General features: G+C 37.2%; 1 protein-coding gene across 1 annotated transcript in view; it reads right to left on the minus strand.

The window, feature by feature from the left end:
• MTTP (microsomal triglyceride transfer protein) overlaps positions 1-13,329 on the minus strand; it is a 45,155-nt gene that overhangs the window by 14,458 nt on the left and 17,368 nt on the right. Inside the window, exons 8-11 of the mRNA XM_002928002.4 lie at positions 11,821-11,978; positions 8,026-8,194; positions 7,110-7,217; positions 1,477-1,689 (exon numbers count right to left, since the gene is read on the minus strand). Coding sequence (XP_002928048.1) covers positions 1,477-1,689; positions 7,110-7,217; positions 8,026-8,194; positions 11,821-11,978 — 648 coding nt within the window. The remainder of the gene's footprint in view (positions 1-1,476; positions 1,690-7,109; positions 7,218-8,025; positions 8,195-11,820; positions 11,979-13,329) is intronic.

A 13,329-nucleotide genomic window follows, 5' to 3' on the forward strand; every position in this document is an offset into this window, starting at 1 on the left:
AACTTAGGGCCACATTTTCCCTTCATTAGGCATGGCATGAATGAGAAACAAACTTTTGATAAGCTGAGATTTTGAAGCTCATTTGTTATTGCAGCATATCACGGTGTTACCTAACTAATATAGATTTTTAAAGATACTACTGGGGAGTGATTGCTATATTAACTGATATTTCCTTACAATGAAGTCCCTCAGAATCTTTCCTTATCCTTTTTAAAAAAATATAAACTTCATTTTTTAGGGCACTTTTAGGTTCATAGCAAAACTGAGCTGGAATTTCAGAAAGTTCCTAGACACCCCATGCTTCCAGTCTCCCCCCTGCCCAACACACATGTAACCTCCCCCCGCACCAGCATCCTGCACCACGGCGGCACATTTGTTACATCTGACAATCCAATACTGACACACCATTGTCACCCAAAGTCCACAAATTACATTAGGGAACTCTTTTCTTAACAAAAGATTAACACCAAAGAAAATCTGCCAAAATAATGGCATTTTGTGGCAAAAAAAAATAATGGCAACAAATAATTTTGTTGGTTACTAGCATTTCCTAACAATACGTGGTATTGATGGGGGGGGGGTTCTGTACTAGGCATTTATAAACAGTTCTTTCAATTCCATTTCTCTATGCTNAGGACTCTTTTCTTAACAAAAGATTAACACCAAAGAAAATCTGCCAAAATAATGGCATTTTGTGGCAAAAAAAAATAATGGCAACAAATAATTTTGTTGGTTACTAGCATTTCCTAACAATACGTGGTATTGATGGGGGGGGGGTTCTGTACTAGGCATTTATAAACAGTTCTTTCAATTCCATTTCTCTATGCTTTTTTCAACCTCCCTCAAATGTTGGCCTTGTTCTCAAGTAAGTATAGAGGAGTAAATAACTCACCTGAGCACAGACAACTGGGAAAAAATAGCCAGAACTTATAGGTAGGTCTCTGTCTCAAAAGCCCATGACCCTGGCCGTCGTGCTTTGCAGCCTACCAACTTTGACACAAAAATAGCGGGAAGGTGCTCAGCTGCAAACTAGAAGGATCATTCTCAGCAGGCAGCTTATCTTGAGGTTTAAAACCTTTTCTGTTCTAACAAAAGTTTAATTTAGATGGCTTCCTGGAAATGCAGCTATAGGAACCAACACAGTAATTCGTAAGCCAGGATATTTTGGTGTTGAAACATTTAACAGCATCTTAAAACTTATGGAAGTAAAGGTATTTCTGGAAAGAATTTGTTTCTTAAAATAAGAGGATGTGCTTCAATATTTGTGCTTCAGGATACAGGACATTATCTGTTCAAAATGTGAGGCTGCTTCAGAATAGCCTTAACTTCAATTTAAGAGTTATTTCTAAACAGGAAAGAGAGATCGTTAGTTTGGGGAAAAACAGAGGCTGACATCAGAGAACTTTGCATTTGACTCAAGTTTCGACATGCTTCTTTTCCTTCTGTGAATGTTGCAAATACTTTTGGGGAATTTACCTCATCAGTTATGAAGCGGACATCGTATCTCTGGAGCGCGGTGGCGGCGAGGTGGCTGACGGGCCCTTCCCCTGCCTCTGCACACTCCAGAAGGAGTGGGATGCCTTCCGGAAGCAGCGCGTTCTTCAGAGCCAGGAGGTACATCATGGTGTCCTCTTTTTTCTCTGCGCGTTCGAGTCCTCCCAGGATTAACTTCTTGGCTTCTACCACTGCCTAAAAAAATCACGTACTGCCTCAGGCATATGTATAATCATACATTAAACAAGGCTTGGGCAAGACTGGCTTCACTCCTGGGTCCAAGAAAACAACCCAAAGTTTTAGAAACTTTTGCACTGGTTGCCTGACTGAGACATACAATGAAAATGAACAAGTATACTAATAAAGGTGGTGTGTTTTTTAAAAAATGCAAACATTAACATATTCTTAAAAAGCAATGAGCATAATTAACAATAGATATATTTACTTTTGAACACATTCTGAATGTATAAAGCCTTCTTAAAAATTCCCTTGTGATTGATTATTCATAAAACTGCCTGTCCATTGAATTTCTAGTGCAACAATTAGACGGCACCTAAGTGACGCCACACACTTTTTCTTAAGTAACAGTTGGTGAAAGTACTTAGAATTTGACCATAAGGTCTTGTTGTAAATGTTTAAAAAGTGCTTGTTTCCACTTGAATCCAAATTGGATTAATGCTGCCATGCAGTTCAAAAAATCTTTCCTGAATACCTTCTATGTGGCAAATACTTTGTTAGGTACTTTAACTTAAATACGTTCTTTAAAAAAGGCCCCTTTTTCTGGCCTCGAAAAAAAAAGAATTGAGTATAAGGTAATAGTTTAATGGAAAAGCAAACTACAAATAGGGGCGTCTAGATTCTGGTCTTTGCCGCTACATATGTTTTAGAGGATTCAGAGTCATCTTTAACGATTCCTAAGGTCTGATTCATCTATAGGATTTGCAAATTCTGAAATTAGGCAGCAGATACACAGACACAGACACACACACACACACACACAGTAGGGGAGAGAAAGAGAGGGAGGTAGGGGGTGAGAGAAGATATAAAGGGTCCCCATATAGAAGGAAAGATACTAAATCTCATTTATAATCAGAGAAATGTTATTTTTCAACTATCAGCTTGATCAAAAGATTCAGAAGTTTGATAACTTACTTTCCTATTGAGGCTATGGGGAAATAGGGATTCTCATGCATTATTGGGGAAAGCATAACATGATACAATTCCTAAGGAAGGTAATTTGGCAAAAGCTAAGATATCTGCATTTTGTTCCAGCAACCCCAGCCCTGAGGCTACATCTCCAACAATAAGACAAAATATGCCTATGATCATTCATCTCAGCATGATATATAATAGCAAAATAGCAGAAACCATCTCATGACCATATGCAGGAGATTCTGAATACACTGATTCATAGACATAGTGGAGTACTAGGCAGTTACGAAAAGGAATGAGGAAGATCTCTGAGAACCAGTATGGGGTGATTTCCAAGGTATATTGTTTTTTGTTTTTTGTTTTTTTTTTTTATAAAGATTTTATTTATTTATTCGACAGAGATAGAGACAGCCAGCAAGAGAGGGAACACAAGCAGGGGGGAGTGGGGGAGGAAGTAGCAGGCTCATAGCAGGAGCCTGATATGGGGCTCGATCCCAGAACGCCGGGATCACGCCCTGAGCCGAAGGCAGACGCTTAACCACTGTGCCACCCAGGCGCCCCCCAAGGTATATTGTTAAGTGGAAAAAATAAGCTACAAAAGAGTATATATAGAATGCTGTATTTTGTGAAAGAAAAAAAAAGAAAAAATGTGTGTGTACATCTGCTTACTGTTGCAAAAAGAAACACAGGAAGGAGAAACCAAAAACTAATGAAAACGGGTACATGGAGGAGGCAGGTAAGAATGGGTGGAAGGGCTAGGAAGGGGAACGGGACCACTTTGAGAATGCTTTTAAAATGTAGTTTTGACTTTTGAACCATGTTAATATTTCACATATGCAAGAAATAGAATTAAATCAACAAGGATGGAAGATTGCCAAAATTGAATTCAAACAGAAACAAACAAACATAAGTGTATATCAAACTGCTAACATAATCAAACAGAAGAGAGTAACAAAGACTTGATGCAAGAGACTTCCAGATATAGAACTCTGTACACAATTAGTGGACTATATTCTAAAAACAAAAAGAACTGTGATGAAGTCTTAAACTTTACTTAGTCTGACTTTTGTAGCATCACTGGTGTAGCAATTCCCAAACTATTTTGTGTGCGCTTGAGGGTTGACCAAATGAATCAGTATATGGATGCTCTTGAACACCAAAGTTCTCACCGCAGGAGAAGGAAGATAAACGAATGCAATGGAAGCAGAGAAAGAAGCTTGTTGCATTGGACTGGAATTAAAGATAGCAGTATGAACTCACCGTATAGTAAGTATAGATGTATGTATTTTGTCCATTGTAAGGGCCTAGATGCAATAGTAGTCACATAATAAGAAGTAAAAGCATTTAGGGGTAAAATGCCAGATGTCTGCAACCCACTCTCACACAGTTCAATCAAAATACAAATAAAATAAGATAAAACAGAATGAGATAATGGAAATATGCAAGATGTTAAAAATTGGCAAACCTAGGTGAAGGATAGCCAGATGTAAATGGAATTATGCAATTCTTGCAACTTTTCTGTAGATTTGAATTTTTTCAAATACAAATTTGGGGAAAATGAAATTAGGATGCAAGGAGATCAAAATGTAATGAAAAACTAAGAAGAAAAAGAAATATGGGGCTTTGTACTCAGTGAGTAAACCTGTCTAGCTGCCGATCCGACTGCTACGGAGGTAGGCTAGAGCTTTCACGCTAGTAAATGCTGAAAAACTTCAGCACTCGATAGGATGGCAGGTACCTTTTGGGCAGTCGAAGTATTGTATGCCCAGTATATACCCTAAATTTTTGCTGAGAATACATCATTTTCTTTCTATTCATATGTCTTCGATTTAGGCTACACGTAGATGAATATTCCACAGCAGAAAGTTGAACACAAACGTGAACATTTACAACAATCCATCTGGTGGCTAATTATCTTCAAAGATGCATTTTTTAAAAAGTTCCCCCAAAACATTAACAAAATTGAATGACAGTGATAGGGGATAGTCTTAAGCACCTGCAAGTTAACTTTAAAGATGTGATGAGAATTTGGCTATCCCGTTTTCAGCAAAACTTTACATTTAATCCTTTGTTCAGTTTCCTTCTCATGTGCATTCTACTCTCTCCCAAGTTTGCAGCCACCCTGTTCCTGGCCCTAACTCCTCTTCTGGGCTGCAGGTGGCTATGGCCATCTGTCTTTTGGACAACTCAACTTGGTGGCCCAGAGGATTTCAACCTTAACAGGGCCAAAACAAATTCATAGCTCTACCCACCTCCCAAACCCAAATTAGATTCTATAAACCGTGCTTAAGTGCTCGACATCACCACACCTAGTATCCTACCCCGGAACCCTACTAGTCACCCAGCTTCTTACCTCTTCACACTCCCCACGTCCCATCAGTCACTGAGTACTATTAACTCTACCTCCTAAATGACTCTTGAATCTGACTCCTTCTCTCACCCCACTGCCTCTATGTTAATTCAGACCTTTATTAATTCTTGTCTGGTTGTTGCAAATATTTCCAATCAGATCTTGCAGGCTCTAATCCAGTCAACAGCCAGTCCCTACACTCTGCTTCTTTCTAAATAAAAAAAAAAAAATCTGAGTTTCTCATTCACCTGCCTAAAAACGCACCGTTCTCCCTTCTCTCTATGGAGTGATGGCCAGGCTCTTCAGCTTCTCATTAATGAAGATCCAACTTCTTTTCTCTCTTCCCTTCTTTCCTGTAGCTCCACTCTCACCCGTCTGCCCCCACAAATGCGAATGCTTTGTGCTCCAGCTCCACAGAATTTCTCACTGTTCTCAGGCATACCAGACGCATTTTGACTTCGGGCCTTTTCATGCATTGCTGTATTTCTCCTAGAATGTCCTTCATTCCATACTATCATCTCTTCACCCAAATAGCTCTTCTAGACAAAGTTCAAATATTACTATTTTGTTGAAACCTTCCCCAGCACCCCCAAACAGAATAGTTTGCTGTTTGCTATATAGTCTGTATTCTTGAAGCCCTTTGTTTATATTTCAATATTATTTTTTGTTTGTTTTTGATAAATGGACTGGGAGTTCTTTGAAGATGGCAGAATATGTTTTGCATCTTTATATTAAGGGATGAACATCACACCTAACACAGAGTAGATGCCCTTTAAATCCTGCTGAATGGATGCTTTCATATATGAGTGTTGTCTTTAGCTAAGGTGTTTGATATATGATCACCGAAGTAAATCATCTATTCAAATAACTATGGAAATTGAAAAAAATGTACGAAGTCATAGAAGTCAACCGCTTTGATGTCATAGTAGTAATACAAATTTGATCTCTGCCAGAACTCACTAGGCTGATGTTCAAACATTTTCAATGCTCTTTCTTTTTTTAGTAATCTTTTTCATACTTAGTTTACATTCTAGTTATGGGTTGCCTCTTTTGACACTATTTCAAGAATGTTCTCCCTATTATTTTTAAGAGCAAGCACTCAGCAAGCAAAATAATATAGCAATGTCTTTTTTGAGAGAGAAGAAAAATGCTGACTAGAAGCTGGCTGTATAATAAATGTGGACCAAAAAAAGACTTTTTATATATTCAGCTTTTTTAATCTATTTGCATTATAGAAAGATAGGCTGTGTTGGATATTAATCCATTTGGATTTTCTATATCTAGTTAAGTTCACAAAGTGAGGTTTCTGGTTTTTTATGAGAAAGATGTGAAAATTAATAGTCCACTCAGACAAATGGAGAAGCTTTGAGCAAATAAATTAAAAAGAAAATGTAAAGTTCTAGGTAATTAGAAGTAACTAAATTCTCCCCATCAAAACTCAAAACTGCAAACCACACTTATTATAAAGCTTTCCTCAGGGCACCTCAGTCGGTTATGCATTGGTTTCCACTCAGGTTGTGATCTCAGGGTTGTGAGATCAAGCCCTCTGTAGGGCTCCATGCTCAGCACAGAGTCTGTTTGGGATCCTCTCCCCCTCTTCCTTTGCCATTCCTGCTCGTACTCTCTTTCACTCCCTGTCTCTCTCTAAAATAAATAAATAAATCTTTAAAAAAAAATAGTTCTCCTCTAGGAGATAGCCCTAGAGTCTAATATTTTCCTAAGAAAAAGAACTATACCATGCATGCCATTGAAAGCCACATATGTAGTGGGCATTCAATAAATATATAATGGTGAGGGATTAATAGACTATTCACACTCTTTAGCAAGTATCTGTTAAACATTATCATGCATTGGCTATTATTTTAAGCCATTGGTGTTAACAAGACAAAGATTCATTTCTGCATGGATCTTACCTTTCAGTGGGAGAGAGAAATAAGCAATAATTGTCATGAATAACTGAATTATAAAGTATGTTAGATGACAATAATTGCTATGAAATAGGGAAAGAGGAGTAGGCTAAGGGAAATCAGGAGTGCCAGTGACAGGCAGCTCAGTGAGTGTGACATAGAATGATTTGGAACTATATAATACATGAGATTGGATTTGCACTTACTTTGAGTTTGCAGCCTTCATTCTGACACAGCTTCCTGACGAGGGCCCCAATGATGATCATAACAGTTTCTCTGATGTCATTGCTCCCAAAGGAACCTTTGAACTTACTCTATTAGCCGAACAGAGATAAAATAGGTTATCAAAACATTTAAACATTTCCAAGGGACATTTTTAGAAATGTTTTTTAAGACGCAATGTAATCTATGTCTAAGGAAAATGTTCTTATGCTCTTATATAGCAAATTGAAAATTTTGATTTGCAGACACTTACAATTCTTTGAATTGAAGAATTAATAGAATCTCTCCTCTCCAGGTCTTCTTTACATGGGTCTATGAACTCCTGAGGGGTTTATGGGTTGGGTTCACTGGGTCAGTGAACCAAAAAACTAGTCTGTAAAATTTTGCATATGGGTGAAGAGGAGATTCTTTGCTTTTATCAGGTCCTCAAATGGTCCCATTTTCCAAAAAGATTATAAATTATTCCACTGGATCATAAGTGGATAAGTGCACATTTTGTTTTTGAATCTTGGATCCAAGAGAAGTCTAGTGTTTGTTTCCAACATAAATTTTTTTAATATTGGAGGAATTGTATCTCTTCAATGTATTGTATATTAAATGCCATGAAGACTTTTGAAGTCAAAAGAAAACTTTTAAAACCAATTTTTGAAGCATAACCAAAATTCATCTCCTCTGAAATTTTGTTCTATGTCATATTGTATAGTAGGTGAATATAATCTTTAAATTTCCTTACAATGCAGCTTATGTTATTTTAGGGGAATTGTAAAGAAGACGCTGTGTGAAACAGTTTACTATAGTTAATGGATTAATGGATAGAAAATAATCCAATTACTGCCTGGATTCTTAATGAATTTTTTAGTAGCTGAGAGACTTTATTTTCCCAGTGTTCATTTGACTTACAATGAGGGCTCTCAGGAGTTCTTCATCGGGATGGGAGGCAAATCCACAGGCATAGAGAAACCTCTCCTGGAGGATAACGCTACTGTCACTTTTGAAATCCAAAAAGTCCAAAATGGCGTCTAATGAGTCTGAAGTCTGAGCAGAGGTGACAGCATCCACCAATTGAGGTCTACAAAAAAGGGAGAGTCATGGATATCAATGTTCAGTGGACTTAAGGAATTATTTAAATCTCTACCATTCACAGACTTTCCATTGATTAGAGTTTCCTAAAGAAGTGAAATTTTTTTATATAAACAAACACAAAATAATAACTTCCTCAAAAAGAGCCCCCATTTTATTTTAAACCACTCCTTTAATGCTTCTTTCTCTAATTCAACGTATACTCGGAAGATACAAACTAATTTTATTGTAATTGCCTAAGCCAAATATAATTTAGAAATTTGTATGTCAAAATTATACATGCAAAATTATAAATTAGGTTCAAATTCTTTTCTCCATGAGTGATACATTAGAGTTATGGTCTCAAATACTGATTCTCTTTTGTCTAATTAGCTTTGCAAATGTACACATTTCTCAAATGCCTAATTTAACTCAGGTGGTATTATTTAAATTAAAGATGGGAAATCCTTTTAACTTTAATATATACCTGAGGGAGAAGATGTTGTTCATTTCTTCTAAAAATAAAAATTACCATGGCATAGTTACCATGCTCATGTCCAATGTTCAACCATAATGGCTATGTGGTCCGAGAACTCCTATAGGCAAGTTCTAATTATGTACACCGGTCATCAGGAATCCGGTTGAGTCTGGGATGGTAAAATTTCTGAAACTAGTTGTCATACTAATGAATATGTATGTTATGTATGTAAGTTTATTTCACATCATATGAACACACCATACATGTGTTTAGTGCTTTATACTTCAAAAAAAGGACACACTTGCACTCGATCAGTTTGTTCCTAACAAAAACCCAGTAGTGAATGAAGCAGAGACTGAAAGAGAGTACTTGTTAGGTGCCTATTACGCAAGTACTGCACCAGAGATTTTGGGTGTGCAACTTCTCTTTTGCTTTCATTTCTTTGTCAGATGGGGCCAAAAATAGTAGTTACCCTAGAATTGTTGGGAGGATTAGATTACGTAACCTATGTAGAGCACTTGGAACACTCAATAAATATATGCTGTTATTAATACAATTACTACATTTAATCCATGAAACATCTCTGTCAGTTTAATTCCCCCTTACATACAAGGAAACAGACTCAGAGATGTTCAAGGCCCCATAGCTGTGAAGTGTATAGCTGGGTTTGGAGCTCAGGTTTTTCTGACTCTGGTATCCGTGCTCTCTTAAATACTTTGGTGTTTCCCAAAGTGTTATTTTCCATGTGATTCTAGTCCTACAAAATGCTGTAAGGAAAGTGATCTTCAAGATTATTTAAGTTTAGAAAATGTTTAAGGAAACATATATAATAATTTACAATTGAAGATGTTGAAAATTTCTGCAGCCAAGAAAACTATTCAATTTGGTTTCGCCCAGCATTTTTCCAACTCAGTTGCTCACAGAATTCTTTCCTCTTGGCATACTTGTTAATATTCTGCAAATTACAGGATACAAACAATGGACACTTTGGGAAATGTTACATTCCACCACCCTGTTTTCCACTATGCTACAATAACTAGAAGGAATTATTCTCCATATTTTACAGATGTTGAAAGTGAGGCTTGGAGAGGCTAAACATAAACAATTTGCTCAAAGGTTATACAGTGTTGGAGGTCAAAATAAAAACCAGGACTTCCAGGGGTGCCTGTGTGGCTCAGTCGGTTCGGTGTTCACTCATGATTTCAGCTCAGGTCATGATCTCAGGGTCCTGCAAAGGAGCCTGGTGTGGAGCTCCCTGCCCAGTGGGGAGTCTGCTTGAGACTCTCTCCCTCTGCCCCTCCCCCTGCTCACTCTCTCCCTCTCTCAAATAAATAAATCTTTAAAAAAACTAGGTCTTCTGATTTTAGTTCATCCTAGTATCCCTTCCATTACACTATGCTACATGGGGTTACATATTATATGGTACAGTATTATGTAAGTACAAGTATCCTCTGATTTTCCAAAGTTTGTGTTAGGCTACTTTGCTTTTACAAAAGCCCTACATTAGTACCTGTTTTTGGTAACCAAAGGAAATCTGAAGAGGAAAAAAAAGGTTTAAAAAAAGGTTAAAAAAAAGGTTAAAAGCAAAATAGCATTCAACATGTTTTGCAGCAAGCCCGTTATGGAGGCAGTGCATCCTGAGCAGTGAGTGTGGCCCCATCAAGCCCCTTCCCAGAGAACTACACTCAGCATCTCAGCATCAGGCCACCATAGCTTAGAACTGTGTCTATGAGCATCTGAGCTTTATCTCGATTTATTTCGTGTATCCATTTGCAACATGTGTCCTAAGGTATCAGAAAAACCTAAGAGAGGTTACTTTTTTTGGTCTGGAAATCCTCAAAAATTTTCCATGTAAATTAATGGTAATTATTTGCTTTACACCATTTAGGGTGACAAAAGGTTTCATATGAAGGCTCTACTTCCGGGTGGCAGAAGAAACCTGTAATCTGATTTAGAAACTACATCAAGAAATTATCCAAATAATTGCTACCTTAAGGTTTTTAGGATACAAATAAGGTTAAAGTTTAATTCAATCTCCATTCTAAACTAATAGCCAATTTTAAACTTTTCTTGTCAGTATCTTTGCCTTTCCTATAAAGACAAATCACCCTACAAATATATTTTAAAGTTCTATGATTAAAACAGGAGTTGGAGAATCTCTGATTTTGTGTACCTTTCAATTTCTGGTTTAAATATTTATTTTTTGAAGAAAGCAACCAACTCTGGTTAGTTATATGGAATTCCTATCAATTTTTAAAATGTCCTCAAGGCAAGTAAATAACAAATATAATCAAGAATAAAGAGACTTCTTGAAAAAAAAGCTCAATTTCCTTCTTGGAGAATTGAGTCCTTTGAACCCAGTGACTACAGCTACTGGTACTGTGGGTATTTGTATGTGGGTGTGTGTGTAAGTTGGCCAGTTTCCATTTTTGATTATGTTAATGGCTAGTTTTGACTGTCAAATTAATCGAGCCATTTTCTGTATTGTTAGGATAATTATCATTAGGGTAATAGAATTTGTATTTACAAATTCTATATTATAGACAAAAACCACTTGTATTTACAAAGTAAATCTGAGAATTAAGTTAACTCTATTATGCATGTCAATGAATCACACTTTCAGCAAACATTCAAATAATGCATAGATTTCTTTTTTCTAGATTCTTTTGACTATTTACCTTAGTTCTCAATTTTCTATATAAAAAATGGCTTCAATGGGTATGATCACTGGATCTTTAATAAAATCACATTTTTCAGTTGAAAAGTCATACTTTTTTTGTTTTTATAATCAACTCTGGAGTCTTTGCAAATGTAAATTAATAGGTCCAAACACAGGAAGGCAGCACATGCATCATGGCGTCAAGATGAGTTCTGCCCTCCCTTATATATGTACCAATTTAGACCTGATTTAAACTCAGAAACACTCCAAAAATGTTCATTCTGAGTCACTGCTAAAACCTTGTTTTAGTACATTTCTGGTCAAGTAATTGTTAAGTTACTGTATCATGGCACAACTCTTTGATGAAAATGCATAAACAACGCAGTAATTGATTTGGAAGTTGGGCAGTTGGTTAAAAGGGGTCTTTCTTGCTAATAAGAAATCAATAACCCAGAAATGCTTCTCTACAGACAGCCCCGCACCAGATTCGGGAACTTACAACACTTCCTTGCTTTCAGCCTTGAGGATTTGGAGGATCTCTTCTCTTTTTGCAGTCCGGAGGTGCTGAATGAAGGCCAGGAAGCTTCTGACGGCCTCAGCCTTGGAGAGGTTGTCAGGCTGCAGGTGTTTTCTGGTTGACTGCCAGTGCTCTGCGAGCTGCAAAGAAACACGGCAGCAGACTCACACCCCCCTTCGGCAGCAGACTCACACCCCCCTTTGGGATTCTGGACAGCTGCACTGTCAAGGGAAGTTCTCCCCAGAAAGAAATCTTGCCTTGTAACTGACAAGCAAGAGAAGCTTTTTGTATCTTACCTCCATATCCCTGATTGCCACATGCCCCTCTCACACTGCTGTGACTCTCAGAGACAAACATAAAGGCCTGCTCACTCTGTTTGTGATTCCTCTGCAAGAGGACCATTTTGGTCTGTTAGTACTTAGCTTCAGAGAACCGAGGCTTCTGGACCTGTAAGGTCATTTTCGTTACACCAAGGGAATTATACGTAAGCCAGGCTTTGACGATCGTCGCGCAACTGTGCAGAGTTTCTGGTAGCACCGGGAGGTGTTGGAGTAATAAACTGCTAAATAACTAGGTCAGGTTTCTTATGTACCGGGACCTCACTGAAAATCAGTCTTTGAAATAACTTGAGCTCCCTAGTGTATCTCTTTAGTTTACTGTTTTTATGAAATGTAATGTTTAGCTATCCTGGGGTCTGAACTGTTCATTACTTACATATTAAGTAGAGTAGTATTAGATAAAGGTAATTCTCATACTGTTGTTATTCTATTATGATTTTAACAATAGTAAATAATTCTAATTAGGGACATATTCTGGCTTTGAAATATGCTAAATAACTGATTTTTCATAGTTTACCACTTTTCCCCTCGTTGTAAATAATGTCTTTAATCCCATTAGTGACTTTCCGCTCTCTAATTCTGGGGTTATCAGGATGCTACCAATATTTAAATTATTCACTCCTTCTAATAAGCAATAGACACATATTTTCTCTTTTTCAAATCCTTTTTGGCTATCTAATATTAAGAGGATATTCCAAAGCAAAATTCCAGCTATTCTTAGCTTAAGATCTACTGGGTCACATTTCTGAGGGCAGAGAGCACACCAGTGTCAATTCAGATTTTTTTCTTTAAAGGTTGCAATGGTGACAGTGACTGAAATTGTGAAAGCAATTCCTCAAAGACATAAACCCTTCCTACAATAATGAAGAAGTAATTATCAAAAATCTAAAATGGCTTATAATCAGCAGGGAGAGAAATTAATAGTTCATAGCATTAAAAAAGATGATTGGTTTCATTAGTCACTTCCCTAAACAATTTCCACCTTCATATGACACATTTGAAAATTACACTGGAACATTATGATATATGGAAGAAAAACAAATAAAAAATAGGATTTGACCCGGTGATGGGTATTAAGGAGGGCAGGTATCGCCTGGAGCACTGGGTGTTATATGCAAACAATGAGTCATGGAACACGACGTCAGAAACTAAT

Source organism: Ailuropoda melanoleuca, chromosome 11 (genome assembly GCF_002007445.2).
Source record: "Ailuropoda melanoleuca isolate Jingjing chromosome 11, ASM200744v2, whole genome shotgun sequence".
NCBI lineage: Eukaryota > Metazoa > Chordata > Mammalia > Carnivora > Ursidae > Ailuropoda > Ailuropoda melanoleuca.